The following is a 27,425-nucleotide window of genomic DNA, read 5'->3' as shown; positions in this document are numbered from 1 at the left end:
TCATCTGGATGAATGTCCTGTAGATTTATGTTCAACCATGGTAAAAAATAATTAAATAAATCAATAAAATCTCCCCTGCCCGTAGCTCCCTAGTAACTCTTGAAACTTAGATTAGCCTGTTTAGATGTGTTTCATTTGAAGCAAAACTCTGCATGACTCTGGGTTTCCAGGACCATGTTGGCCATCATACTGATCGTACTGTTTCCAGTGTTTTACTCATTTCTGAGTAAAACCGAATGTGAAAAATAAACAGAAATCATGAACTTACCGCACAGTAGTAGAAAAATCTGAAACAATTTGAAAGCGTTCTTCATACTGAAAATCAAAATCTGATTTTGATGAATATTGCTGTTTTTTTCTGAACCACACTCTCCCGACCGACAGCGATGAGGGTGATCAAACACCCGCTAAACACCAACGCAGAGAGATCTGAAAGACTGCAGGGAAGTGCAGAAAACTGTAATGACAGAGACTATAACGGTTCTTTCTTTTGTTCCTGTCCAAATACCCACACTTGCAGTCTTTGCACTTTGACCACTTCTCTACTTACATGACGTATTTCCTGTCATTTCCTGTATTTGGCTCAAGTGGGCGTGAAGACCACAAGTTTGTGTAGAACGTTTGATTACCCGATGAGACACACTTTAAAGTCTTGTAAAACATTATTTTCAATACTCTGCATTTTAAAATACACTTCTAAATGTCTGTTCAGTCGCTATACATAACTAACAGAAGACACAATATTAAAATTGTGGTGCTTCTTTAAGTGATAAACAGCAGTCGCAATTGTTGTACAAAATACACACAGCCCACTCATCTTTGCATCAATAAAAAACACAACACTTTATATTTTACTACATAATTACAGTATATTATATAATTAATTTAACTTATCACGTTTTCCTTTACATCTCGTGATTTCGGAGCATGTGAGTTCCCAGACATAATGCATGATGGGATACGCTTAGCCTTGGATGTACTCTGAAACACCTTTGGAGACGGCTTATGGTAGAGAAATGAACATTCAGTTCACGGACAACAGCTCTGGTGGACATTCCTGCAGTCAGCATGCTCCCTCAAAACTGCACGACATGTGTGACATTGTGCTGTGTGATAAAACTGCACATTTTAGAGTGGCCTTTTATAGAGGGTATGCATCGACGTCACTTTCCCGCAGGAACGCGCTCCCTCAGCTGCTGCATGACTGGATTTAATAGGGGAAACTGCGAAAACACGAGTAAAACAAACGATTACACTAAAGGTTGAGCTCGAAAGTGTTCCTTATAACATGTCAAATAAACCTAATCCATGAATATTGACATGCAGCCAGGAGTTGTGTTTCCTGACATTTATATGTGCCTGATTTCGACACCAGGGAAATACATAAAGCAAATCTGCTTGTGAATATTTTATAATAACAATCTGCATAATCACTTATATCAATGTTATATATATTGTCATATTGTCCAGCCCTAAAACATATATAGTTTTATAGTATAGTTTTTGTCAGTTTATTTAAAAACACATTATGCAGAATATAAGATGGTAAATATTTAATTGATGAGTTGTTAACATAATATATAACAATACAATATATACGGTATGATTTTACCTCAAAATCCAACAATTTGACACAAAATGATAACTGCAATGTTTCTCTGCTGGAGTCCAGCTGTTTCTGTGAATTGCAGTGATCCATTTGCTTCTTTTTTTCTGTAGCTTTCGGCAGTCTTTAAATATATACCTCAGGTTTTGTGTCAAAGCTATTTGTACAGTCAAGTCAAGTCACCTTTATTTATATAGCGCTTTTTACAATGCAGATTGTGTCTGTAAGACTAATGCCGGACTGTCTGGACTGAGAAAGGGCTACTCGTTGAGAAAACAAAGGAAATTAACATTCAAACTCTCTCTTGCAAAATTAGCATCCCCATTTGAGACGTAATCACAGAGTCGATCACACCTCAGCAATGCCTTAATCTACATCTCCCTCCCTTCACCCCCTCTTCTCTCTACATGCAAAGATGACCTGAAATTCACCCAAAATCTATATGGTTTAATGTGAACAGTTATCATGCAACATTATACATGTTTGGTATCATTTGAAATGTCTCAGTGCGACTGGTACAAAGGTCTCATTCCCACAGAAGTAAACCAGAAGGTAATAAAGGTTTAAAGATTTTAAGAGTTATTTTGCCCCCTATAGTGGGTGTGTCCACCTTCACAGGGTCTTTCATGCAAATGCACTTCTGTCCCCAAAAGGTGTAAACTACTCAGTCTGGGACCCTGATTAATGCAAATTACTATTGTGAAGTCATGTTTCCATTTGAAAGAAGTTTCTGTCTTGGTCTGAGTATTTAAAGAGATGTTGCAGGAGGCTCAGGGCTCGATCCTGTGCAGATGAGTCCTTCAGACACTCATCAATGTGCATTTTTCTAATGTCAGGTATGCATCTTTTACTCTGTTCCTGAGCATTTGATGTTTGTATTGACCATCTTTGAGATGATTATGTAATTGGCATGATACATTTACCTGACTAATAAATTGTTACATTTGACTTTATTCTGACTTACTCTGAAATTATTGACTCTAGTAGATTACGTTAAGTCCATAACCCCACAAATCTACGCTCAGGTTAGTAACGGAATAAAGTACAGTTTAGGTGGAGCAGTGGGGCACACCAACTGATGTTTTAGAGCTCCGACTAGCACATTGTCATTAGTTAAGTATACTTAGACTGTGTAGGCTAATAATGGGTTTTTCCTTTTAGAGCAACAGAGTGTTGCTAGATCAATCTAAACAGGGTGGGCCTCAACCTCTGGTTATGGTGAGATTATTCTAACTAAGTGTCTGTGGGTAAACCAAAGTTACCACTAGAGGAAGATAAATTGGTCAGCCTGATTTTATGGTAATGGTCATGGCCCTAGTTAAAGTAATCTTACCTTAATTCGGTGTGTTCAGATCTATGGGGACTAAATAAACGTATTCTAGAATGAGCAAAGTGGGTACGGCCTCTAGAATATTAGTCATTGCCTCTGTCTAATGACCAAGACTGACGAGATTGTGCGTATGAGATCGCATGCCCGGCCGGTGCGAGACTCAAAGCGTTATAGGAATCCGAATGAACGAGTACAATAAGAGTAAAGAGTTAAATAGAATAATCAAATGTCTAGATAAATTATCGTATAAATTGTCAATTATCAATTGGCATTCAAACCTAAATTTGAGGTCACAATAAAATGGAGTCAGATAAACGTTTAATTGGAATTAAACTATTTTGCCACACTGAAAAGACCGAACGCGCAAGAAACCTTCCCCGCCCGGTGGGAAACCGCCGTTGGGCCGACTGGGCAGGCCTTACATGTCAAAGCAGCTTTACAGTGATAACTGGTACATAATTTGGCTGCACAGCAGCTCTTCAAGAATAGTGTCAATGCAAAGCACTGTTGAATAAATGTCAAGAATACTATTGAATATCAAATGTCAAGTACAGTCAATCAGAAAGCTCTTTCCTGTTTTGAGTATGTTTTGTGTGTTTTTCACTGCATTCACACTGAAAACCAATGCTGCCGCTCAGTCTTTGTGCCACTTGGCGGGCATGACCGCAGTTATAACGGTCGATGGTGATGTCACGTGCATACCCTCTATAGACCTTATTTTCCAGAGAAACATGCGCGCCGCCATCTTTAGAATATTGTCTTTGAACTTCCGTTTTCGCGGTAGCCCTGTACATTTCTATGGCATCGCTGTTGAAGAATAATTAGCTGGTGAAGTGGATTTACGTGTTGTAGAGTTAACAAAAGTTATCATGAGCATTGCAATGTTTAAAGCGGGTGTTTTAACAAATGTCAGTAGAACGGAAAGATTTTAAAATTAGCAGTTCATTCATAAATACATAAGATTGCTGTGGAGATACAAGCCGGAAGTCAAAAGACAACGAGCGCAGCGCTGAAAAGGGGCGGGGCTACATAAGGTCTATAGAGGCCAGCCTAAGGCACACCTGTGCAATAATCCTGCTGTCTAATCAGCATCTTGATATGCCACACCTGTGAGAAGTGGAGAAGGTGCTCACTAACACAGATTTAGACAGATTTGTGAACAATATTTGAGAGAAATAGGCCTTTTGTGTACATAGAAAAAGTCTTAGGTCTTTGAGTTCAGCTCGTGAAAAACGGGGGCAAAAACAAAAGTGTTGTGTTTATAATTTTGTTCAGTGTAGTTAAGAAAGCATCATGGATCCAAACTAATTTTAAGTAGTCCTTCCTTAGGGACTTTTATTGTTGTAGTCTGTGCATAGTAGCAGGTTGCGTTGCAATCAAAGGCGAATCATTTATCTTTTGCTTTTAAGTGAAAATTAACACTTCTGAACTTTCATCCATTCATTCCATTTTAGTTAGGCTAAATGGAACATGTAAATTATAATTTTGAAAGATCCTGCTGTCCGAATGTTTGGAAATTCACACATAAACATAAAAACATGATATCATATCAGAATCAGAATGAGCTTTTATTCACCAGGTGTGCACAAACACACAAGAAATGTGTTGTGGTTTTCTACAGGAGCTCTTGGTACACACATACATATGACATGAGAACAGAAAGAACATTTAAATAAGTAAACTATGAAAATAATAAGCAAAATAAATAATAATGTGGTATACATCTGGAACAGAAGACATACAGATTTGTGCAATATGTATTGTATATACAGCAGGATGAATAAAATAATTAAATATATATATATATATACATATTGTTTTTTAAAGAAAATAAAATGTAACACACTAATACAGACAATTCACATTAATACAGAGAAACTATAAACTTAACCATCATTTTACATATTTAGTATAAATGAAATAAGGACAGAAGAACGGCAACCCTAAAATGGCGCAGTTACACAGAAGAGCATGTGTGTTAATAGCTAACAGTCAGCTGGGGCTAATATTTTAACACAGAACACAACAAAACCAAATAAAACACATACCTGGAACAAACAGCACCAAAAGGCTGATCAGAATGCAGTGCATCGATGTCACATGAGAAGTCTTAAAGGGATAGTTCACCCAAAAATGAAAATGTGATGTTTATCTGCTTACCCCAGCGCATCCAAGATGTAGGTGTCTTTGTTTCTTCAGTAGAACACAAATGAACACAAAATCAGTCAAATAATGCGTTTGGATGGGAACTCGAACAATAAGAGTCCAAAACACTTCCATAGACAAATCCAAATTAAACCCTGCGGCTCGTGACGACACACTTGATGTCCTAAGACACGAAACGATCGGTTTGTGCGAGAAACCGAACAGTATTTATATCATTTTTTTACCTCTAAAACACCACTATGTCCAACTGCGTTCAGCACTCGGTTAGTGAGGTCTGATCGCACTCTGACAACGGCAGTGATGTCTTGCACTCATTGAAGTATAAGCGTGAGACATCACTTCAGTTGTCAGACCGCGATCAGACATCACTAACCGATATTAACTGACATATTAACTGACATTAATAATGTTTTAGAGGTAAAAAATGATATAAATACTGTTCGGTTTCTCGCACAAACCGATCGTTTCGTGTCTTAGGACATCAGTGTGTCGTCACGATCCGCAGGGTTTAATTTGGATTTGTCTATGGAAGTGTTTTCGACTCTTATTGTTTGGTGTTCCCATTCACTCCCATTATTTGACTGACAGACGGCAACGGTTGGAGTTAAAAACCCTCATTTGTGTTCTACTGAAGAAACAAAGTCACCTACATCTTGGATGCGCTGGGGGTAAGCAGATAAACATCAAATTTTCATTTTTGGGTGAACTATCCCTTTAAATGAAATAGGCCTAAATGAAAATATACTAAAAATTAAGCATTAATGTTTTTTTGGTTTGTTTGTTTGTTTTTGTTTTTAGCTCTCGTTTGTAATACAATATTTGTACAGTAGGCCTAAAGATGCAGATGTTTTCTCTAGCGGGCATTGTTTGTTACCACAGCAACCAGCTTGAGCTTCCGCACTTTACACGCTTCTCGTTCGCTTGAAACGCCCTTAAATCTAGCACAGTCAATAATAATACAAATAAATACAAATACAAAAATAAATATAAATACCTGGCTGATACTGATTTGGCACATTGCCCATCTTGTTTGTATTTATGTATTGACTTATTCGTTATTACTTTATTTAGCCTGGTGGTGTACCCAAATAATCTGGGAATTCAACATTCGAAATAAATCATATAGTGCTCTTGACTTGTAGCACTATAGTATTGTAACTACTACAAACGAGAGCTATAAACTTGACAATTTTTTAAAAAAAAATTATACATAATTTTTTGTATATTTTCGCTTTTTAACATAGGCCTACTCCTGTAAATTAGAACGTTGTCTGGCTTAATGAGAACAATGTATGTACCGAGTTTGGTGACTGTAGGTTAAACTAAACCCCCACTTTTGTCAAAAGGTGGCACTATAGAGGCCCTGCTCTCCGCCCGTTTCTAAGGCTTTGCCCATGTCTACTGGATGACAATCCTGACATATGAGTCAAGTTTAATGCAATTTGAAGCATGTTAAGAGTCTCAAACTCATCCAAAACAAATACTGAAGTTTGATCTGTTGCTATGGCAACAGTGTTTGAAAAATATTAAAAATCTTTTTACAGGTCTACATTCGTTATGTCTTGACATCATTCTAATGAAGTTTGAAGCACATCGGGTAAAAATAAGACGTGATCTCAAAGCATTTTGAAAGTGACACACTTCTTGCTGCCAGTTGGTGGCGCTATAACTTTGACTCACAATAGTCACATCCATGTGATCGGACTACTACAACCAACACACTCGTGAAGTTTCATAAACATCAATAAATGTATGCAGAAGTTATAACACACTTCCTTTTTCCCTTTTCTCGCCATAAATTCGTTGCCTCACCACGGCCAAACCGTTCGAGATATCAAAAATCCACTCGCAATATTACATCCTCAATGTCTTGACTTCATGCTGACCTAGTTTGGTGGTGATCAGATTAATGGCCTAGGAGGAGTATATCAAATTCCATAGCATGCTGTTGGGGTGGCGTTTAACTTAGGGCATGAAAGTTGCTAGGCCCGATGAGGTCTATATGTGTAAAAGCCTTCCTGATAATGTTCAGGGCTCAGACTCGCTCACCCAGTTAGCCAAGCATTCTTTAGCTAATTATTCTCTATTTGCTTTTCTGTTTTACCTCGGGACACCCATCCCAAGGTGACTAGAGAGGACTTGAGCTTCAGTTTGGATCCAGCCTCTTAAGAAGACCTCAGATGACCAACACCTATGAAGAGACGGCGCCAACTCCTGCGAGGACTTCAGAAGACGCAATCATCTGGATTACTAAATTTCTATATATCCTAATTATTGTTAATATGTAATTCATTTTTTCCAGGAGCTCATTGCTTCTACCTTCAAGTAAATTGCTAACAGTGATTGTAAATTAATTGCCTAAATTATTACATTATTTGCTAACTGCATTCTTCTTAAATTGTAATTTTGACATGAATTCTCTGTAAAGCTGCTTTGAAACGATATGTATTGTGAAAAGCACTATACAAATAAATGTGAATTGAATTGAATTGAATGTGTACCGAGTTTTATACTAGTATGTGCAAGCGTGTTTGATATATGGACCAAGTTTTCGGACACCATTCAAGGGGGCGCTGTCGAGCTCCCCTGACACGCCTGGGTCCTATCCTTTGCGGTGTCCTAATGGCCGCAGATTCCAATGTGTGTGCCAATTTTCAAGATTTTTTTGATTCTCCTTAGAAAAACAAAAGGGCCCTGCACCTGAGTGGCCTGATTTCAGTTTTTCAAACTATGGCAGCTGAGAAGGACATTCTTTGTCTTCTTTTTGAAGAATTTTCGGAGCCTGATGAAGTCGGTATAAATACGTGTTTAATACTACAAAATACACTCAATGATACAGTCACTGCCCTTGCCGTCCACAATAAAAGAGAACACATTTGTGTTTTCACAACGACTTTACTTGGACCCACTGTGCGAGCTGTCTCTTTAATATCGCGTGGTTTATATACATGTTGATTCTGATTAGGTGACATTTCTGACACACCCACCAAACAAGAGAAAACGTATCTCAAACCCGTTGCACACCGTTACCAGGAATCATGGCGTTCAACCCGGAAACCATAGCAAAACATTGCACACAGGTTTGAGCTTGAACGTTTCCCAGTCTACAGTGACAGGATGCGACAGGGAGCAAAGATGCAATTGTACGACGTGTTAGTATGTCCCAATGCTTGTCTACTCTTTTGCTACACTCGTATGTACTTTTTGTTCACAGAAAGAAAGAAAAATACTATACATACATGTATAGGTAAAATTGAACTTCTCACCTCCATTCTGTGACGTCAAACAACTTCCCTGTGCAAAGGATCATGGGGGCCCGAAGTGTCCATCAGTTGTACCCTTCTAAATCCTTCATTCAGAAGGGCCCTTTGAAGTGGCCAATTTTGAGCACTTCGGTTTGGAACGACCCTTCAATATGGCAGCCATAATTATTTCACTCCGAAGTACCCTTCAGAGGGTGATATATCCCGTTTGGACTGCACCGAATATCACGCTTATGTGTGCCCGCTTCATACTAATAGATATTAGTATTCATACAATAATAATAATAATATGCTTGCTTGTTGTCTCTTTTATTCCTGTTTTTTGCACAAGAGAATATAATGTATGAAACCTACCGTACTAATATATTTGCTCGTGAATTACATTTAAAGTAAGATATGCCATCGCAATTGTTTAGATCAGTAGTTCCCACACTGGGGTACGTGAGGTGACGGAGGGAGTAAGAGTCATTCTACGAAACGGGTGCCATTTCCACTTTGCATTTTTCAAAATTTTCATTATGAACAAACTTTTCTTTTAAACAAATCTACAAATTGAAAGATATGTTACTCCTCCAAAAACATGTTTTCCCACCTCAGGCACAAAATCTTTATTAATATTATCCTTTTTATTCAGACAAGGAAGCCATTCTTGTACCACCCCGTCACGGAAAATATGTTTGCCATTGGAGTAGTAAAACAAGAAATAGATTTTAAAATCTAATGTTTTCCTAATATTAAACTGTCCCTTTTTGGAAACCATCAATAGAAAGTCTGTTTTTTTTTATTCTTAGATTTTTAATCTTGAAATATGAATTTGACCTTTCAATGGCCTCATTGTTTGTACTGAAAAAATGAATTCATTTAAAAAATACAAATAAAGTTACATTCATCTGATCAGTCCACACAACAAGAACATCATTCAACATTAATTTATGTAATATTTCATTTTCTTTCGATAAACCTTTAACAAAATGACCCTGTGACGGGGTGGTAAATGTGACGGGGTGGTAACTGATGTGACGGGGTGATATGGACAAAGTGTTTCTCTATATGGTCTGCTGGTTTTAAACTTTAAAAACTGGGGGAGGTATTAACATTTGAGTAAAAAGTGAGTGAGTGAGTGAGTGAGTGAGTGAGAGTAAGTGAATGAACCAAACAGTGTTGCCAAGTCTGTGGTTGGTCTACTTTTACACTGGTGTTTTTCATGTCCACGGGTTGAAGCGAGCCCAAATAACATGATATTTAGCCCTTGGAATGCACATTTTACCAAGGGAACCTTGCCAAAAAAGAAAAGTTTTACCCCCCAGAATGTGATTTTTATCAGGGGACATTTTGGGATGAAATTTACGTTTTTGTGACGTTTTTGTGATGGGGTGGTATGTGCCGGGGTGGTAAATTTCATCCCAAAATGTCCACAAATCTCCCATGTGGTCAAGTTTCTCACCTAACAGACATGCATTCAATCTGAAATATAATTATCTTTGTATTAATAATGTAAAAAAAATTAATAAAAAACTGTTTTCCCTATCTATTTTGCGTGACTGACCCTGCCTAACATGAAAAAGCAACAAATAAACAATGTAAAAAAAAATGTACATAGTTGCCTGCTTTTGTTCTTGGTGACTATAAGGCTCAAATGATGTCACTTAGGCTTTGTGATGTCATTTAAAGGAACAGAGCATTATTTATAGATAAAACAAGTTAGTGTGACGGGGTGGTAAGTCAAACTGAGGGACGTGCAGAAATCATAAAATATTTACAAAAAAAAAAAAAAAAGGTTTATTGTGAATAAATATATTTTGTGTAAACAGGGACACATAATATTGAAAATAGTACATGTTTGAAAAAATTACATAACTTATTTGGTGATATTTGAGATGCAAATGTCATGTTGGTTAACACAGACATGTGAAATTGGCTATGTAATAATGAAAAATGATTAAAAATAGTATGCTAATTGTTGTGGAAATTTTAATTTTTCATATGCTTTTTACCTGTATTCTTGTGAAATATGATGCTTATGGAACATGGTATGATGTTGGCTGAAGTGGTAATGTTTAACATAGTGTTAACATAGATGTCAGAAATAGAAAGAGCAAGATATGGTATGGGGACATGCAAGATGTATGTTAAAAACATGTCTGTGCTAACAATGTGTGGAAAGTTACAGCCACTAAGATATGTTCCAAATATGGTAAAAGGACAGAGGCTTCAGCCTTGGAGGTTAGAGATATAAAAGTGAGGGGAAGCTTTCGTTCTTGGTCTTTCACTCTGCAGCTACTTGTGTTTCTGTATGACATGTCTGACCTTTCTTGCAAGAAATAAAAGCTTTAAAGACAATTGGACGTGTTTGTCTCTTATGCAGTAGAGTCGGAGTTGATTTTTGCCACAACACTAATCTTAAAAAAAGGCATTTTTGTCATATTTCATGTTAAAAAGAGCACTTGAATTAATAACTTTAAGCTTTGGAAACAGACTTTTTTGCCTTATGTAGGTAGCCCAGAGCCATAGAGAGAGAGAGTTGCGACAACTCCATAGACTCCAATGGAACGGTTTTTTACAGCAATGGCGGCTCGTGGAGCCTCTCAATAGTTCCCAGAAGTAGCAGCCGCGCCGTAGAGTTACAGCAGAACAGACCATTTGTGATGCACTTTTAAAAGGTAAGCTGTTTAAATTATAAGATTTTATATTATCAGTACATCTGAATCAAATTAACTTGTGTATTAAAGCATCCTAGCTGATATTGCTCACTAAATAAATAGTTCCAGGGGATGTTATCAGATAGTAGATTAGACAATAGTTTAAAACAGCTTTATTCATCGTTGTGTAATTAGAGAAAAATGCTTCTAAACGTAGTTAAATATAACTTTGGGGCTTGTGGTGGGTGAAAGTGGTAAAATGAGAATATCCTTATTCCTTATTAAATGTACAACCCAGGTGAAAAAATACTATAGTAAATAGTATAGTGTTTTTGACCCATACTATAGTAAATTGTAGTATACTATATTATAGTATTTACAACACGTTGTTAATGAATGCTACAGCATACTGCAATATAGTGAACTGATTAACTGTAATAAATACTGTAGTATACTTTAGTTTTTTACTACAGTATACTGTAGTGTATATTGTAGTATAATATACCCTAAAGTTGTAGAAAACTTAGTACAGTATTGGGTAACGTAATTTGTTTATATTACTATAGTTGTTCTATTATCACAGCAACTATATAATTACCACAACAAATTAATTCAAGTACTTTACTATAGTATGGTTCAAAACACTATGGTATTTACTATAATTACTATAGTATTTTTTTCACCTGGGAATAAAGAAAAAAATCCTTATTTTAGAATTTATATTCGAGAATGTATTGTGATTCTGTTGTCTGTCTATTATGTGTCAGCTCAGCTGATTTTTGGATTGATGGGGAGAGGGAAGTTTATAAGTGAGATAAAAAAAATAAAATAAAAAAAACTTTGCTTAAAAGCAGCAAAAAATAAAATAAAATAAATAAATAAATATATATATAATATACACACTAGGCTAAATGGGAAATCATACTAAATACCAAAACTGTATATTATATACTACTACTGTATTTAATTTCTCCCATTTTGTTTCCTTTTATCTTGCTTTCAATACAAGCACAAAGGGGATTCAGATCATGAAGACTCCATGCAATGATGCTGTCACCGCCAGTCTCTGCTCCTTGGATTGTGCAAGCTTTTCCTTGCTCCTTATTTTTAATAAACCTTTAATAAACATAAAAGTTAACACACAACTTGGCGCACAATCTTTAGTTCTATTTAGATTGCTCCTGCTGACTAGAACATAACTTTCTCCTTTCCGTGTCAGTGGGGAAACCATGCATTCATATTGCTTTCTCTGAGTGACTGGATCATCCTCATGCAGCACTGCAAACCATAGCGGAGACTACAAGAACATGTAGGAAAGGACAGATGAAATGCTTGACATGCAGTTTATTATAAATGTATAAATCCATTGCACTAAATCAGTGCAAAAGTCAATGTGTGTATAATCATGTTTTATTTTAGAATTGAATATATGTGTATGAATGTATATATAATAAGTGCATGGGGTGCATAAGAATTGTTAACATTAAGATTAATTAAATTTCACTTAATTAAATTTTACATTTTACTTATTTGCAATGGGTTTTTTAAGACAATCAATCATCTGTCACCTGTCCCTGTAAAACCATAGTGAACATGACATGATTGCCCTTAACTAACATACAAGTTTAAAAACATAAAAATACTTCAAAACAACTGCAACGCGATCTTTAAACAAGGCAATGTTAGCCAGAATTATGTTAACAAGGCAGGCAACGCTGGTTGACAACACTAATCCTCAAATATTAGCAGGTTTTTATCTTTTAAAAACAACATTGCTGTAGGCCTAACTACAAACACATGCTACATTCACATGTCGGTGTATTACATAAATATTGTAAACCGATGCATTTATTGACTACAAATTACCAAAAATCACGGTTCTGTCTCTTTAACCCTATCATTTTGAATTGCCGCCGAAGCACTTCCTGGAACTATCTGAAGTCTACACGAATCACGTGACGATCAAGCGTTTTGAACTTCCGTTGTCGCAACTCTGTCTCTCTATGGCTCTGATTCAAACCGCCGCCGGCGGGAGGGTCAAAGTAAATGACTAGTTGTGGCAACCAATCGGAATCCTCTCAAGCTAGGACCTCTACATTCCGATTGGTTGCCGCCGAACTGCGTCATAGCTCATTACCATAAAGTTAACCTGATTTCAACTCTCCTCGACGCTCTCACCGTCCAAGACGCGCCGCGCCGGCTCTCATTGAAAATGAATGACTAGCGTCACTTTGACGCTCTCGCCGCCGGCGGTGTGAACCATAGACAGTAAAAGAAATGGACACAGCGACCCCATGGAACTCAATTGGCAAGTGAAGCCCATTTTAGCGATTTTTAGCCTTCCGTTTCTGACGCGCAATCAAACAAGCTTGATGACTCCGCACCTGTCTGACAGATGAAATCTTCTAGTAGCTGTGCGTGAAAACTGCCACGTTATTTGAAGACGGCGAGCTTGAGCGGGGAGTTCTTTGGCGTGAGTAAGCGGAGTAAGTATTCTGATTAATTATTTTGTATAGTATTTTAAAATGTAACCCGACCCATCTCTCTTGACATTCCCCGATTGCCTGCGAGCTTCTCCTCCTGTCTGTACGGTAATTTCTCTACTGTGCGACGAGAGTCGAGTGGTTATGACGCAATCGTTAGCCTATTTTTACAAAAACTGTATCTACGGGGCCATATGTAACATAGAAGGTAATGGAGCCCTATACATTGTCGTGTATCTTTAGAAATAAATAATGGACAAATGGGGTCTTTAAACGCCTCAGATGTAAAGTTATTCACTGTCAAAGTGATGCCAAAATGAATGGGAGTCAATGGGGATGCTAACGCAAGTGAAGTTCTGCTACAAGATGGCGGCACCCGGCCGACTTAATTCCGTCGACTTCCTTGGGCACTGGTGTGACACACAGTGTGGCTGCGTCCGAAATCACATACTACATGAGTAGGTACACATTTGAATTTGAACGTCTTCCCGACCGTTAAAAAAGTACGTTCTATATAGTATGAATATGGATAGTATGAATGGAATTCGGACGTACTACATCCGCCATGTTAATGTTGTTACGTGTCATGCATCGTCACAACAGCGCGAAAATTTAAAGGGCCCGCTATTACTCCGCTTTCATCAGCAATGTTTTTATTAATGCTTACCGCTTTTATCAGTGTTTTAACGTCGATTCAATAAACAGCTCAAAGGAGGCGTCGGTCAGCTGCTCGCAGATCACGCTTTCTTCAACAGCTTGTTAAATATGTCAAAGTATAATCACCTATTTAGCTAGCAAATTTTACCTCAGAATAAAAAGACATGTCTGTGAATATCACTACAGAGGCTGATTGGAGCAACGAAATTAAGTAATTTATATGCATTCATTCATAATAAAAATACACGAGAAACAAAAGACATGAATCAAACAAACTTGAATACATATATTTAAATAATGTGTAGATAGAGAGAGGGAGAGAGAAATACACAACATAGCCTGAATATTATATACAATATATACATAAATACAATGATAATACTATATACATATTCTTAAAAAACTTTTTACAAACTGAGCCCTATAACTACTACCTCCTGAATGTTGCTGTCCGTTAAGTTTTCTAGTCTCATTAAACTGCTTAACAACGAACGTCTCAAGCTGATGTAACGTTATCTCGACCTGTTCGTTAGCTTGATGTGCTGTCAATAATAATGATTAAACATCTTTTTACAGCGGACTCTCAAAATCTTCAGATGGATTTACATTGTTTAAACTTTCAATAAGTCAGCCGTTTACTTACATTATGTTAAACAAGTGTAATTTAACCACAAAAACACTGTTTTATGTTCCAAGTCTCCTTCGCTGCTTTAAGTGAATTTCTATGACAGAATTACAACGCCACATAATGGTCTGGCAGATATTTCTTGATACGGCGCCGTGTGGACGGGATTTTTTTTTTTTAGAACGAGGGAAAAAAAAGATCGGATTGGGGTAAGCTCCGGCTTCGTGTGGACGGGGCCTTATTTTTGTTTTTAATCGCACTTTGTTCTAATTCACCAAATGGAAAAACAATAAAACCAAAATGGGCAAACTTGAATAATCGATCTGTACATAGGCAGGAATAAAAAGCCCCTTTGCGCTGACTGGTCAACCAAAGATCAAGCCGTGCGGTCATCAGTTCTTACTCAGTTCCACACAACAGAATATAATAGTAGTCATCTGCTACAGTTGTATTTCATCTCTTTCTTCTCAATCACCTTTTCAAATCTTCTGTTTTTTTTTTTTTTTTTTTTACATAATATGATTTAATATGAAATGGTGAAATTCTGCATAATATTCTAAACTTCTACACCTGTTAAGGTAATTTCCATTGTCCATTATGTCTCTCTCTCTCTCTCTCTCTCTCTCTCTCTCTCCAGCTGTTAACTTGAAATTACTGCAAATGCTGCAATTCTCGGTTCATATTGGAATAACTGCAGCATCTGAATAAAGACAAGTGTTCAGTTCTGTAACTGACATTACTTGTACACTAAATTTCTTGTAAATAAATATGTAAATGGAGAACGATTTAAGTTCATGTACATCTACACACATAAATATTACAACAGACAGACAGATATGAAAAAAACATGAAGGATCTTTATTGTTGACATACATCAGTTGTGAATAAAAATACGGAATTATTATTTAGTGATTTTGACCCTTCAATCTAGTAAATATTCTTCAAGAGAAGCGAGAGCATTAGAAAGCTTCGAAAGCTTAGAAAGTTTTTCACTTTGGTTTGAGCACAATATCGGTGAATCCGTGAACCTGAGTGAGCTGAAGGCAGTCCATCGATGCCAGGAGCTTCTGAGAGCCGGAGACGGTGGGAACAAACTTCTCCATCAGTGTAACCGTCGCAAGCTTCTCCACATCACTGACAGACAGAAACACAATATCAACTCTCTGGAAGATTTTCACTCTTTAAATATCATATTTAATGTAGTACAATTTATGTTTTTAAACAAATCTAAAGTGCATGAACACGTCACAGCTGAAATAAACGGCTGTTAAACACTGAAAGTCTTACCCATATGCGATCTTTCTGACGCTCTGCATTCCCAATCCCATCCGGAACAAAACGTTCTTCATCACTTGTGACAGCGGGTTCTGGAACGTGGTCTCTCTCCATCAGCTTTACCTCCAACTGAGTTAGAAGTTTGAATTCGAATCAATCGAATCAATTTATGAAAGCAGAACGAAATAAAATACTGTAAAGACAAACACAAACAGTAATTAAGGTATAGAATGAAATAAATCATTATCCTGTACTAACCTCTCCGTTCAGCTTGTGGTTTCTCTCCATCAACTTTACCTCCAGTGACGCCTTCTCTCTCTCTTCATTTCTGTGATTAAACTATTAATCCAGCATGGACTGACATATATTGTCTCCATTTAAAACGTTTACTTTTTAGAAATAATATTCACACTATGAAGTTTCTGAATCTGTGAGCAATATGTGAACTCCTTTCAACAAGTGGGCTGCTGCTGCTTCGTTTCGTTAACAGAACTTAGACTACAAATTAGTGCATTAGAGCCACCTACTGGGAGTATGGACCAGAAAACACAACACCCTTCATATCGTTTTCAGCTCCTTCAGTATCTGAACCGCACACACCGTCCAGACTCAGAACAAACAAATAGTACTCCACACTATATCGTAAGCATATTTGAAAAATGGTCTTCTTCTGTGCTGCACTGAGAATAAACATTGTTGAGGAGAATTTCATAAATGTATTTACATTGTTCTGACAAAGAAATGCAATAAAGCAATACTCACATATTTTAGTTTGATAAATCGGCAGAATCTCCTCAGACGGACCGCCAAAATAACCGTTGAAATTTAAATGTCTGAGATTCGCGCTTCAGGATCGTGACGTGTGCACTCGTCGTACAGTGGGCATTAAGGAACTAAACAAAACTACACATATAGTCTGTCTATATATTACACTGTTACGCACTCAGCAGAGATGAATTAGGAACTGATTCATATTTTGATTATGGGCGGAGCTATATGACATCGCTGCACGTGTGTAAAGACTTCAGAGAAAGTGAAACTTAACAGGTGAACTGGAAGCTTCTTAAAAACAACATTTCTCTTCAGAAACTCTGAAATTAACGATCAAATCTGATATTCACTCAAAGGTAAGTGATGGAATTATAAGTTCACTAGTTTAATAGCATGAAGAAGTAGGCCTATGTTGGTAAAATTATAGTTTGTGTTCATGCCACATATCAGAAACAGAAGTACTTGAACTGCAGACAGAATAAACAAAGTTCAGTGAAAAGTCCGTTAAACAGAACTGCCACCTTGTGTTTACAGATATTTATTAAGTGGGTTATTTGTTTGAAAAATTACACTTCCACTCATTTTATTTGTTGTCTTTTATAAAATATATTTTCATGATGGTATTAAAATGTTGTAAAAACCTCTTAAATTTGCTGTACTATGGCTCCCAGAGACATATGAAGAGTTTGGTTCCAAAACACGATCAACTCCATTTTCAAAAAAAAAAAAAAAAAAAAAAAAAAAAAAAGTTTCTGCCAAAATCAGTATTGGATCTGGTCGGTATTGAAAAGTACTTTATTAATTTTGCGCAAAATGCGATATCCGTCGTGTTATTTCTGTCATGTTTTCTCCCTTTCTTTCCAAAACGTCTCCTTTTTCTGCAGAACGCGATATATCTGCTAAACCAATCACAGCGCTCCATTCCACCCACTTTAAACACTGAAGGCTTTTTTAAAAAGCCATTTTTAATACCAATGTACTCGGCAAATCTGTTTATTTAACCGTGCGGTGGCGCCAGATACTCTTTAATCGGCAATGACAAATAATTTATAACATTACCAAGATGACCCGTTGAATTCAATTTTGGGAGCAACGGCTGAATGTTTTTAGTAAAATGTCTGTATATAAGATAAATATTGGCAAAGTTCAGACGCTGTCATATATGTGAATCAACTTACTTTGTTGTGTATTTTCAATTTGAAAATAACTTTTATATTGATTGATTTAATTGCATTTTGGGGAAAAAATTAATACGTTTTTATAATAAACTTAACTTTTAAAATCAAAATGTAGATTTAAATTTTTAATGTTTTTATAACCAAAAGATGCTATGTGAAAGTTTGAAACAGAAAATAGTGGTTTTCATCTTGCCACTTTCTTGGTAAAGAAAACAACTTTTTACTCAAATTAATCAAAATGGAGTTATTGCGTTTTGGAACCAAACTCTAAATATTTAGTTTCTGTATTTAGTACCTTCAGTTGTTTTTCTACCACTCAATAGTACCCTACTGCAGTGCCACAGAGCTGAAAGTACAGACCAGCAATCAGACCAGAAGTTAGTGGTGGAGCTTATAGGCTCGGTGTGGTTAGGGTTAGTGTTGGAGGAGGGTCTGACATTCTTTGACTTCGATATAAACAGTGGTACATAAATAATCATTGTTATTTATAATAGTATTTAACATGCAACGTCCATAGCCTAATTTATTCAGTGAATTTAATTATGAAAGTTGCTCTCTTCAGCAATGTAGATGATATATTATCATTTTCTTTTCAGTCATGGCATCCTCCAGTGGTCCACTCTAAATGAGGAGCTCCAGTGCTCCATCTGTCTGGAAGTGTTCACTGATCCAGTCACCACTCCATGTGGACACAACTTCTGCAGATCCTGCCTGAGCACGAACACACAGACCTACTTCTGTCCGTTCTGTAAAGAAAAATTCAGCAGAAGACCTGATCTCAAGATTAATTCAACACTCAGAGAGGTTGCACAACACTTTAAGGAGAAGCTCAATCTAGGAGAATCTGAAGTGTTCTGTGACATCTGCAATAAAAGAAAGCAGAAAGCTGTGAAGTCCTGCCTGATGTGTCAAAGCTCTTACTGTGATGATCATCTGGAGCCTCATCTCAGAGTCCCACGTCTAATGAAACACACATTGATCAACGCTGTGGAAAATCCTGGAGGATTATATATGCCAGAAACATGAGAGACCTCTGGAGATGTTCTGCAGAGATGATCAGACGTGTGTTTGTCTGTTCTGCACTGAAGGAGAACACAGGACTCACAACACTGTTCCTATAGAGGAGGAGAGTCGAGAGAAGAAGGTAAAGAGATACAGACAAAACACTTTAAACACACTGTGAAATGCAGTTTTCTTTCCTGTGTCTTGACATGTTGAAGAACCTGACCCAAATCCAATGGTCTTTCATTTCTTCTGATAAAAGCTTTTTGTTAACTCGCAAATCTGTCAGGATTAAAAAAAAAAAAACTATAATTTTGAATTTGTATGATCTTTAAATGGTTTAAAAAGAAAAATTCAAATAAGACTGTCAGAAGGATGGAAACATAAATTCAATGATAAATGTTTTTCTCTGTATGTAGGATCAGCTGGTTCAGACACAGACAGATGTTCATCAGATGATCCAGGACAGAATGAAGAAGATTCAAAGAGATCAAACACTCAGTAGAGCTGAGAAAGGTTTGTGCTTTGATCAATCAGAGTTCATTTCCTGACTCATGGTCCTTTTCAATCCCCCTATCCCATTTCACTTACTGTTTAACTATCCTACCAAAAAATATATACAAAAATATAGAATGTTATGCACCATCATATATCAATCTAATTAATAAATACATTGAATTAAAATGAGAGTTCTGCCAGTAACCCTCAAGTTGCTTTATTATTTTTTCCCATAGAGCACAAATCTTGGTGCACTTGAGTGTTTTTTGTGTTTCACTGAAAATCACACATTTTAAGTGACATGCAGGTAACTGATGATGAGAGCAATTTTTATTTTGGGTTGAACAATCCCTTTAAATAATATGTAATACATAATATACACTGCTCAAAAAAATTAAAGGAACACTTTAAAAACACATCAGATCTAAGTGGGGGAAAATATCATGCTGGATATCTATACTGATATGGACTGGGTAATGTGTTTGGAATGAAAGGATGCCACATCGTTTGATGGAATTGAAAATTATCAACCTACAGAGGACCGAATTCAAAGACACCCCGAAAATCAAAGTGAAAAATTATTCAGCAGGCTAGTCCATTTTGCTGAAATTTCATGTATAGCCAAAATGGTACTCACTAGTTTGTATGGCCCCCACATGCTCCTAATGAGACGACGGATGGTGTCCTGGGGTATTTCCTCCTAGATCTGGACCAGGGCATCACTGAGCTCCTGAGGTGTAACCTGACGGCGTCGGATGGACCGAAACATAATGTCCCAGAGGTGTTCTATTTAGGTCAGGTGAGCATAGGGGCCATATAATGGTATCAATTTCATTCATCCTTCAGGAACTGCCTGCATACTCTCGCCACATAATGCTGGGCATTGTCATGCACCAGGAGGAACCCAGGACCCACTGCACCAGCGTAGGGTCTGACAATGGATTTCATCCCGATACCTAATGGCAGTCAGAGTGCCAATGTATAGCCAGTAGAGGTCCTCCATGGATATGCCTCCCCAGACCATCACTGACGCACCACCAAACCGATCATGCTGAACAATGTTACAGGCAGCATAACGTTCTCAATGGCTTCCCCAGACCCTTTTATGTCTGTCACATGCTCAGGGTGAACCTGTCTCTCATCTGTGAAATGCACAGGGTGCCAGTGGCGCCCAGCCAATTCTGGTGTTCAATGACAAATGCCAATCGAGCTCCACGGTGCCGGGCAGTGAGCACAGGTCCCACTACGATGTTATTTTGTAGGGCTCTGGCAGTGATAATCCTGTTCCTCCTTGCACAAAAGGAGCAGATACCAGTCCTGCTGATGGGACCTTTTATGGCCCTGTCCAGCTCTCCTAGAGTAACTGCCTGTCTCCTGGAATCTCTTCCATGCTCTTGAGACTGTGCTGGGAGACACAGCAAACCTTCTGGCAATGGCACATATTGATGTGCCATCCTCGAGGATTTGGACTGCCTGTGCAATCTCTGTAGTGTCCAGGTATCGCCTCATGCTACCAGTAGTGACACTTACCCTAGCCAAATGTAAACCTAATGAAAAACGGTCAGAAAAGATGAGTAGGGCATAAAATGTCTGTGGCCTCCACCTGTAAAACCATTCCTGTTTTGGGGGTCATCTCATTGTTGCCTATCTAATGTACCTGTTGTTAATTTCATTAACCACAAAGCAGCTGAAACTGATTAACAACTCCCTCTGCTACTTGATGTAGACTTGATGCTATTCTCTGATTAAAAAGTGTTCCTTTAATTTTTTGAGCAGTGTATAAACAAATAGAACTTTTACCTGTTCTTATTTATCAGAGAAACACAGAGAAAGAGAAATCCTCCAGTGTTGAGCTCTTCACTGATCTGATCCGCTCCATTGAGAGATGTCAGTCTGAGCAGCTGAAGATGATGGAGGAACAGCAGAAAGCAGCAGAGAAACAGGCTGAAGATCTCATTAAAGAGCTGCAGCAGGAAATCACTGAGCTGAAGAAGAGAAACACTGAGCTGGAGCAGATCTCACACTCTGATGATCATCTCCACCTCATACAGGTCTGTGAACATCTGACTCATCATGTACAATATTACAGTACAAACTCTCTGTTCTGTAAGATTCACACAACTGGCCCAACGACGGTGTTCAGTGATGTGGCTGAAAGTTTTCTGCATGTTCTGTCTTTTTGGTGTGCAAAGTAATTTAATTTCAATTAAACTTTTAGCTGACTCCATTTCTCATGACCTCCAGTTCACCTAATTTGCATGTCTAGTGAAAATCCTTTTTTCTGGCTGTTGTCAGTATTTTCTAATTCATAAAGTGATAAAAGGAGAAATTAAAAAAATTCCCTCAGTAAAAATATTTAACTCTAATATGTCAACAAAACCAAACAAGAATTTTGAGCCTGGCTTTATCCAGTGTTTAGATGTGAGGAAGAGGCCGAGGCGGCGTTAGAATCCATTTGCAGAGTTTATTGATAGTGAATAAAATGGCAGGAACGTAAAGCCAGGCAATGGGTCACAACCAGGAGAGCGGTCCAATCGAACAACAAAACACAAGGGGAATCCAAAAGGCAGAGGTGGGTAAACAGGCAAAGTTCCAAACACAATAATCAGTTCAAATCAGGCTACCAAAGCAAGGGAAAAATCCAACAGACCTAATCAGGGTAAACAGTCAGAATCATACACTAAGCAAACAGGCAGGAATAGAGAAAAATGCTCGGTAAGGCAAATAAACTGGCAATGCTTCGCAAGGGGCTAGTGCACAGCCACACCCTGAAATACAAAACAAACAGGAAGTAAGAGTAGAAGCAGAGGGAGTGAGAAGACACAGTCAGTACTCAGGCGAGGGCTCCCTCTGCTGGTGTGGCGTTACAGAACTCCCTCCTCTAGGACAGTGTTTCTCAACCCTGGTCCTGAAGGACCCCCAACACTGCAGGTTTTGTCTTTCTCCCTAATTAAACACACCTGATTCAACTCATCAGCTCATTAGAAGAAACTCCACTACCTGAAATGAGTGTGTCAGACAGAGGAGACTTTCAAAATGTGCAGTGTTGGGGGTCCTTCAGGACCAGGGTTGAGAAACACTGCTCTAGGAGCGCCTCCTGGCACTCGATGTGGAAGTCCCTGTGGTCTGGGCGCTGGTCGGTCAGGTCTGGCACGATGAAAGTCGTCGATAAGAAAAGGTTCCAGGATGTCGTGGGCGGTTACCCACGATCTCTCCTCAGGTCCGTAGCCCTCCCAGTCCACCAAGTAATGGAGCTGACCCCCTCTTCGTCTTGAGTCTAGTAACTCATTCACCTTGTAAGCAGGAGTTCTACAGCAAGACTCAGGAAGCAAAGAAACGTTTGAATCAATTTATTCAACAGTATGAATGTGAATATCAAAGAAATGATAAAGTTCTTTGGCTAGGCCCCGTCCATGACAATCCGGAGGGTAGCAGACTTTGCAGATCCTGCCTGAAGATGAAGGCAGGGGCGGAGCCTCCCCGACATATGGACAGGGACCGACCTGGTGGTGGTGGGGAGGATGGGGGTGAACCGGCGATGGTTCTGCGAACACGATAGTGGGTGGGAACAGAACTTATATACTCAGGTGAATGTAATGATTGGTTAGATAGTGAGCATGATGTGCATTAGGTCTTCCGGGTAGAACTTCCGCTAAACGCTCCCATTTCCATCAATGTCCAGTGGTGGTGGTGGCTCTTGAGCCTCAGGGTCAGCTCCTGGGTGGACCGTTTGAGGAGGGAAACATGAAAGGATGGAGAGATATGGTAGTTAGCAGGAAGCTCTAATTGGTATGTCACCTCATTTATTTGCTTCAGAATCTTGAAAGGACCAACATATCTGGGGCTGAGCTTTCTGCTGGGTAGCCGCAGCTTGAGGTCCCTTGTTGAAAGCCAGACCTGTTGACCTGGTTGGTAGGGAGGATGTGGGCAACATTGTCGGTTAGCTTGGAGATCCTGTACTCTCACAGCTCTCTGCAGGTGGACATGTGCTCTGTCCCACACCCTCTCGCTACGTCGGATCCAGTCGTCCACTGCAGGGACCAAAGAAGGTTTGCCAGACCACGGAAACAAAGGGGGTTGATATCAAAGGACGCACTGGAAGGGGGTCAGGCCAGTAGAGGAATGAGTCAGGGAATTTTGTGCGTATTCCGCCCATGGAAGGAATTCAGACCAGCGGTGTTGTTCTTGGCTACAGTATGATCAAAGGTATCTCCCAATTTCTTGGTTGAGTCGTTCAACATGCCCATTCGACTGAGGGTGGTAACCTGACGTGAGGCTGATATTAAGTCCAGGTTTTACAGAAGGCTCTCCAAACTTGGGACAAGAACTGAGTTCCTCGGTCGCTGACAATATTGTCGGGTAAACCATAATTCCTGAAGATGTGGTGAAAGAGCGCTTGAGCAGTCTCCGTAGCTGTGGGGAGACCCATTAGAGGCACCAGGCGACAGGACTTGGAGAACTGGTAAATTATGACCAGGATAGCAGTGAAGCTATTGGAAAGTGGTAGATCGGTTACAGAGTCAATGGAGAGATGGGACCAGGGACGTTGTGGGATGGGTAGTGGATGGAGGAGGCCTGAAGGTAATTCTTTGGGGGTCTTGGACTGAGCACAGACTTGGCAGGCTTTGACATAAGTAGTTCTACCTCTTGTCATTGAGGGCCACCAGAAGGAGTTCTGTAGCAAGTGAAGGGTGCGAGATATACCTGGATGACCGGCGCTAACAGAGGTGTGGACCCATTGAATTACTCTATGACGTAAATTTTGTGGAACATACTGCTTGTTAGAAGGGCAGTTCTCAGGTGCGGGGTCTTGCAGTTGTTCTCTCTGAATCTCCTCCATTATGTCCCAAGTGACCGGAGCGATGACAATAGATGGAGGAAGAATGCATTCGGGTGTGAGGGTTTCAGTGGGGAGATCATACTGCCTGGATAGGGCATCTGCCTTACTGTTTTTGCTGCCTGGTCGATATGTCACAGTAAACTGGAATCAGGTGAAAAATAGGGACCAGCGAGACTGGCGTGGGTTAAGCTGTTTCTCTTGATATATTCTAGATTTTTGTGGTCAGTTATTACTTGAAAGGGGTGGACTGCTCCCTCGAGCCAGTGTCTCCACTCTTAGATGGCTGCTTTCATGGACAGAAGTTCCTTATTCCCTACATCATAAATCCCCTCTGCTGCGGTTAACTTTCTTGAGAAGAACGCACATGGATATAGTTTACCGGGTTGGCCGTGACGTTGAGAGAGCACAGCTCCTATACCGCAGTCAGAAGCGTCTACTTCCACCACAAACGGGAGATCCGGATTAGGGTGTTTAGGATGGGGGCTGTTGTAAACCTTTCTTTCAACAATTTGAATGCCTGGCTGGCCTCTTCCGTCCACCTTAGCTTTTCCTTTCAAGAGAGATGTCAGGGGAGAAGCAATCATACTGTAGTTTCTGATAAAGGGAGGGTCGGATGAACCCTGAGCTTAGTGCTTCTTCGATATAATCTTCCATGGCTTAGGTCTCCTTTCTGGACAGTGGGTAAACTTTACTTTTAGGGGGCATGGCGTTGGGCAGTAACTCTATAGCAAGCAGTGAAATGAGACAGTGAAACGAAACTCACAGGAACTTAAATCTACACAGATAATGAACAGAATACAAGGTGTGATCAAATTAATCGGTAACCATAGTAACAAACAACGGAAACAGGAACAATTCTGAGCAAACTAAAAGTTCATGAAAATGAAACTAAGACAAGATAACATAATAAGTGTGACATCTCTCTCTCCTGCTGTAGATGTGCTCATCCCTGTCCAGTCGTCCACACACCAAGAACTGGACTGAGATCCGGATTGACTCTGATGTGGATGTGAACTCTCTGAAAAGAGCTCTGACTCTACTGAAGAATACTCTACATGGGAAACTAAATGAAAAACTCAGTCAAACTGGTATGTGAATATCAAATACAGTGTATAGATATATTTGTTGGTAACTATCTAAGAAAATACATTTTCAAGGACTATATGTGATAAAAGGGCAACACTTTATTTTATAGTGTCACTGTTACATGTAGTTAGTATGGTAATAACTATAAATGATGCATAATTACATGCTGCAACCAATCCAAACCAGACCCTAATCCTAACCCTACAGTAAGAACATGTAGTTTCTTAATATTACTCGGCACAAATGTTTAATGACAGTGTAACAAAGACACCTTAAAATAAAGTGTAACCAATAGAAACATTGGTGACCTGCTGCTGGTCATCACAATTATTTAATCTGTCTGCAAATGTTTCAAAAACATAACCACAATATAACTTAAACTTGCAATGTTAGTATTAAACTGGTATGATAAAATCACTTAATAAACCTAGTCTATGTGAAGTTTAATCCAAACTTTAACTTATGCCATAACCAGTTACTGTAACTTACTTTAGAGACATATAAGCAACATGACATAACTATCCATGTACAAACAATAATACATAACCAGAAATCACTACATGCCACTGATGCTGCCAATAGAGATAAACTCACTGTAAACCTGAAATTATTCCTATAATAATTCATCATTATATTATCATCAGTGTCTACAGAGTTGAAGTCTGTGCAGAAGTTTGCAGGTACAGTGACTGACACCATTTTCTTCAATACACTGACAATACTTTGTTTATAATCTATTATGTACTGTACGTCTGAAAATGAAGTTGATTGATAATGTCTGATCTCTCTCAGTGGATGTGACTCTGGATCCTGATACAGCTTATCCATATCTCATCCTGTCTGATGATGGAAAACAAGTCAGTGATGGAGACATTAAGCAGAACGTCCCAAAAACACCAAAGAGATTTGATATGGGTCCTTGTGTTCTGGCAAAGCAGGGATTCAGTTCAGGGAGATTTTACTATGAGGTGCAGGTGAAGGGAAAGCTTAAGTGGGGTTTAGGAGTGGCCAGAGAATCCATTAACAGGAAGGTGAAGATCACATTGACTCCTGAGAATGGATACTGGACTGTGTTTCTGAGGAATGAGAATCAATATGTAGCTTGTGATAATCCATCTGTCTCTTTATCTCTGAGAGTGAAACCTGAGAAGGTGGGAGTGTTTGTGGATTATGAGGAGGGTCTGGTCTCTTTTTATGACGTGGACTCCAGATCTCATATCTACTCTTTCACTGGTCAGACTTTCACTGAGAAACTTTATCCATTTTTTAGCCCATACCCTAATGATAAAGGTAAAAACTCAAACCCACTGATCATCACACCTGTCAACTGAATCGCATAAGAAACATCATATCTGAAAAGATTTACTATGAATATGATGTTTTCAGAATATATAAATAGAAACAAAAAAAACAATTTGCACAAACCACAATCAAGTAAATAAACTATAATGGTCTGAATTATTGGCAATAAATATTTGTAAATATGAGCAAAGGCGGCTGTGAAAATAAATCTGCATTGTTAATCCTTTTTATCTTTTATTTTAAAAAATCTCACCTTTTATATGGGAATATATATAATATACATATATAAATATGGGAATATACTTCAGAGATATTTCACTCATTAAAAAGGACTAGCGAGCTGACAGTGGTGGCGGCAAGAGCGTGTAAGTGTTTTGCTTAAAGCTGCAGTCCGCAACTTTTTTTGGTTAAAAATTATCCAAAATCAACTTTTGAACAAGTACATAACCAGCCAGTGTTCAAAACGATCTAGTTATCTTGTTTAGATTCACAACAGTAAGCTTGTAATAATGTTTTATAATAAGAGCGACATGGCGGATTTCCGCGGGAAATTTGAGCATTCAGCAGTTCGTCTATGCGTCATTATGTCACGTCCGTAAACAGAAAGGAGTCCCGTCCAGTTACATCATGTGAGGATGCTGCCGGTAGCGGCACATTTATAGCCTTTTCTCACAGCACCTGAAATAATTAAACTAATAATTTTG

At 38.6% G+C, this 27,425-nt stretch overlaps 1 protein-coding gene and 1 long non-coding RNA gene across 3 annotated transcripts in view; one reads left to right on the top strand and one right to left on the bottom strand.

Moving 5' to 3' along the window:
- Nucleotides 1–26,821, top strand: part of LOC125260280 (E3 ubiquitin/ISG15 ligase TRIM25-like) — a 673,153-nt gene extending 646,332 nt beyond the window's left edge. For both annotated transcript variants that reach the window (XM_048178565.1, XM_048178566.1), the window contains one exon: nucleotides 26,212–26,821. In XM_048178565.1, coding sequence (XP_048034522.1) covers nucleotides 26,212–26,750 — 539 coding nt within the window. In that variant the 3' untranslated portion in view covers nucleotides 26,751–26,821. The remainder of the gene's footprint in view (nucleotides 1–26,211) is intronic.
- Nucleotides 14,849–17,450, bottom strand: LOC125260344. The gene is made up of 3 exons (XR_007183010.1): nucleotides 16,807–17,450; nucleotides 16,057–16,237; nucleotides 14,849–15,903 (listed from the first exon to the last, which is right to left on the bottom strand). It is a non-coding gene; the product is annotated as an uncharacterized LOC125260344 (long non-coding RNA).
- Nucleotides 26,822–27,425: the final 604 nt, after the last annotated feature.

The sequence above is a fragment of the Megalobrama amblycephala genome, linkage group LG24 (assembly GCF_018812025.1).
Source record: "Megalobrama amblycephala isolate DHTTF-2021 linkage group LG24, ASM1881202v1, whole genome shotgun sequence".
Taxonomy (NCBI): domain Eukaryota; kingdom Metazoa; phylum Chordata; class Actinopteri; order Cypriniformes; family Xenocyprididae; genus Megalobrama; species Megalobrama amblycephala.
The sequence above is the reverse complement of the archived record's forward strand: the minus strand, read 5'-3'. Positions and strand labels throughout refer to the sequence as shown.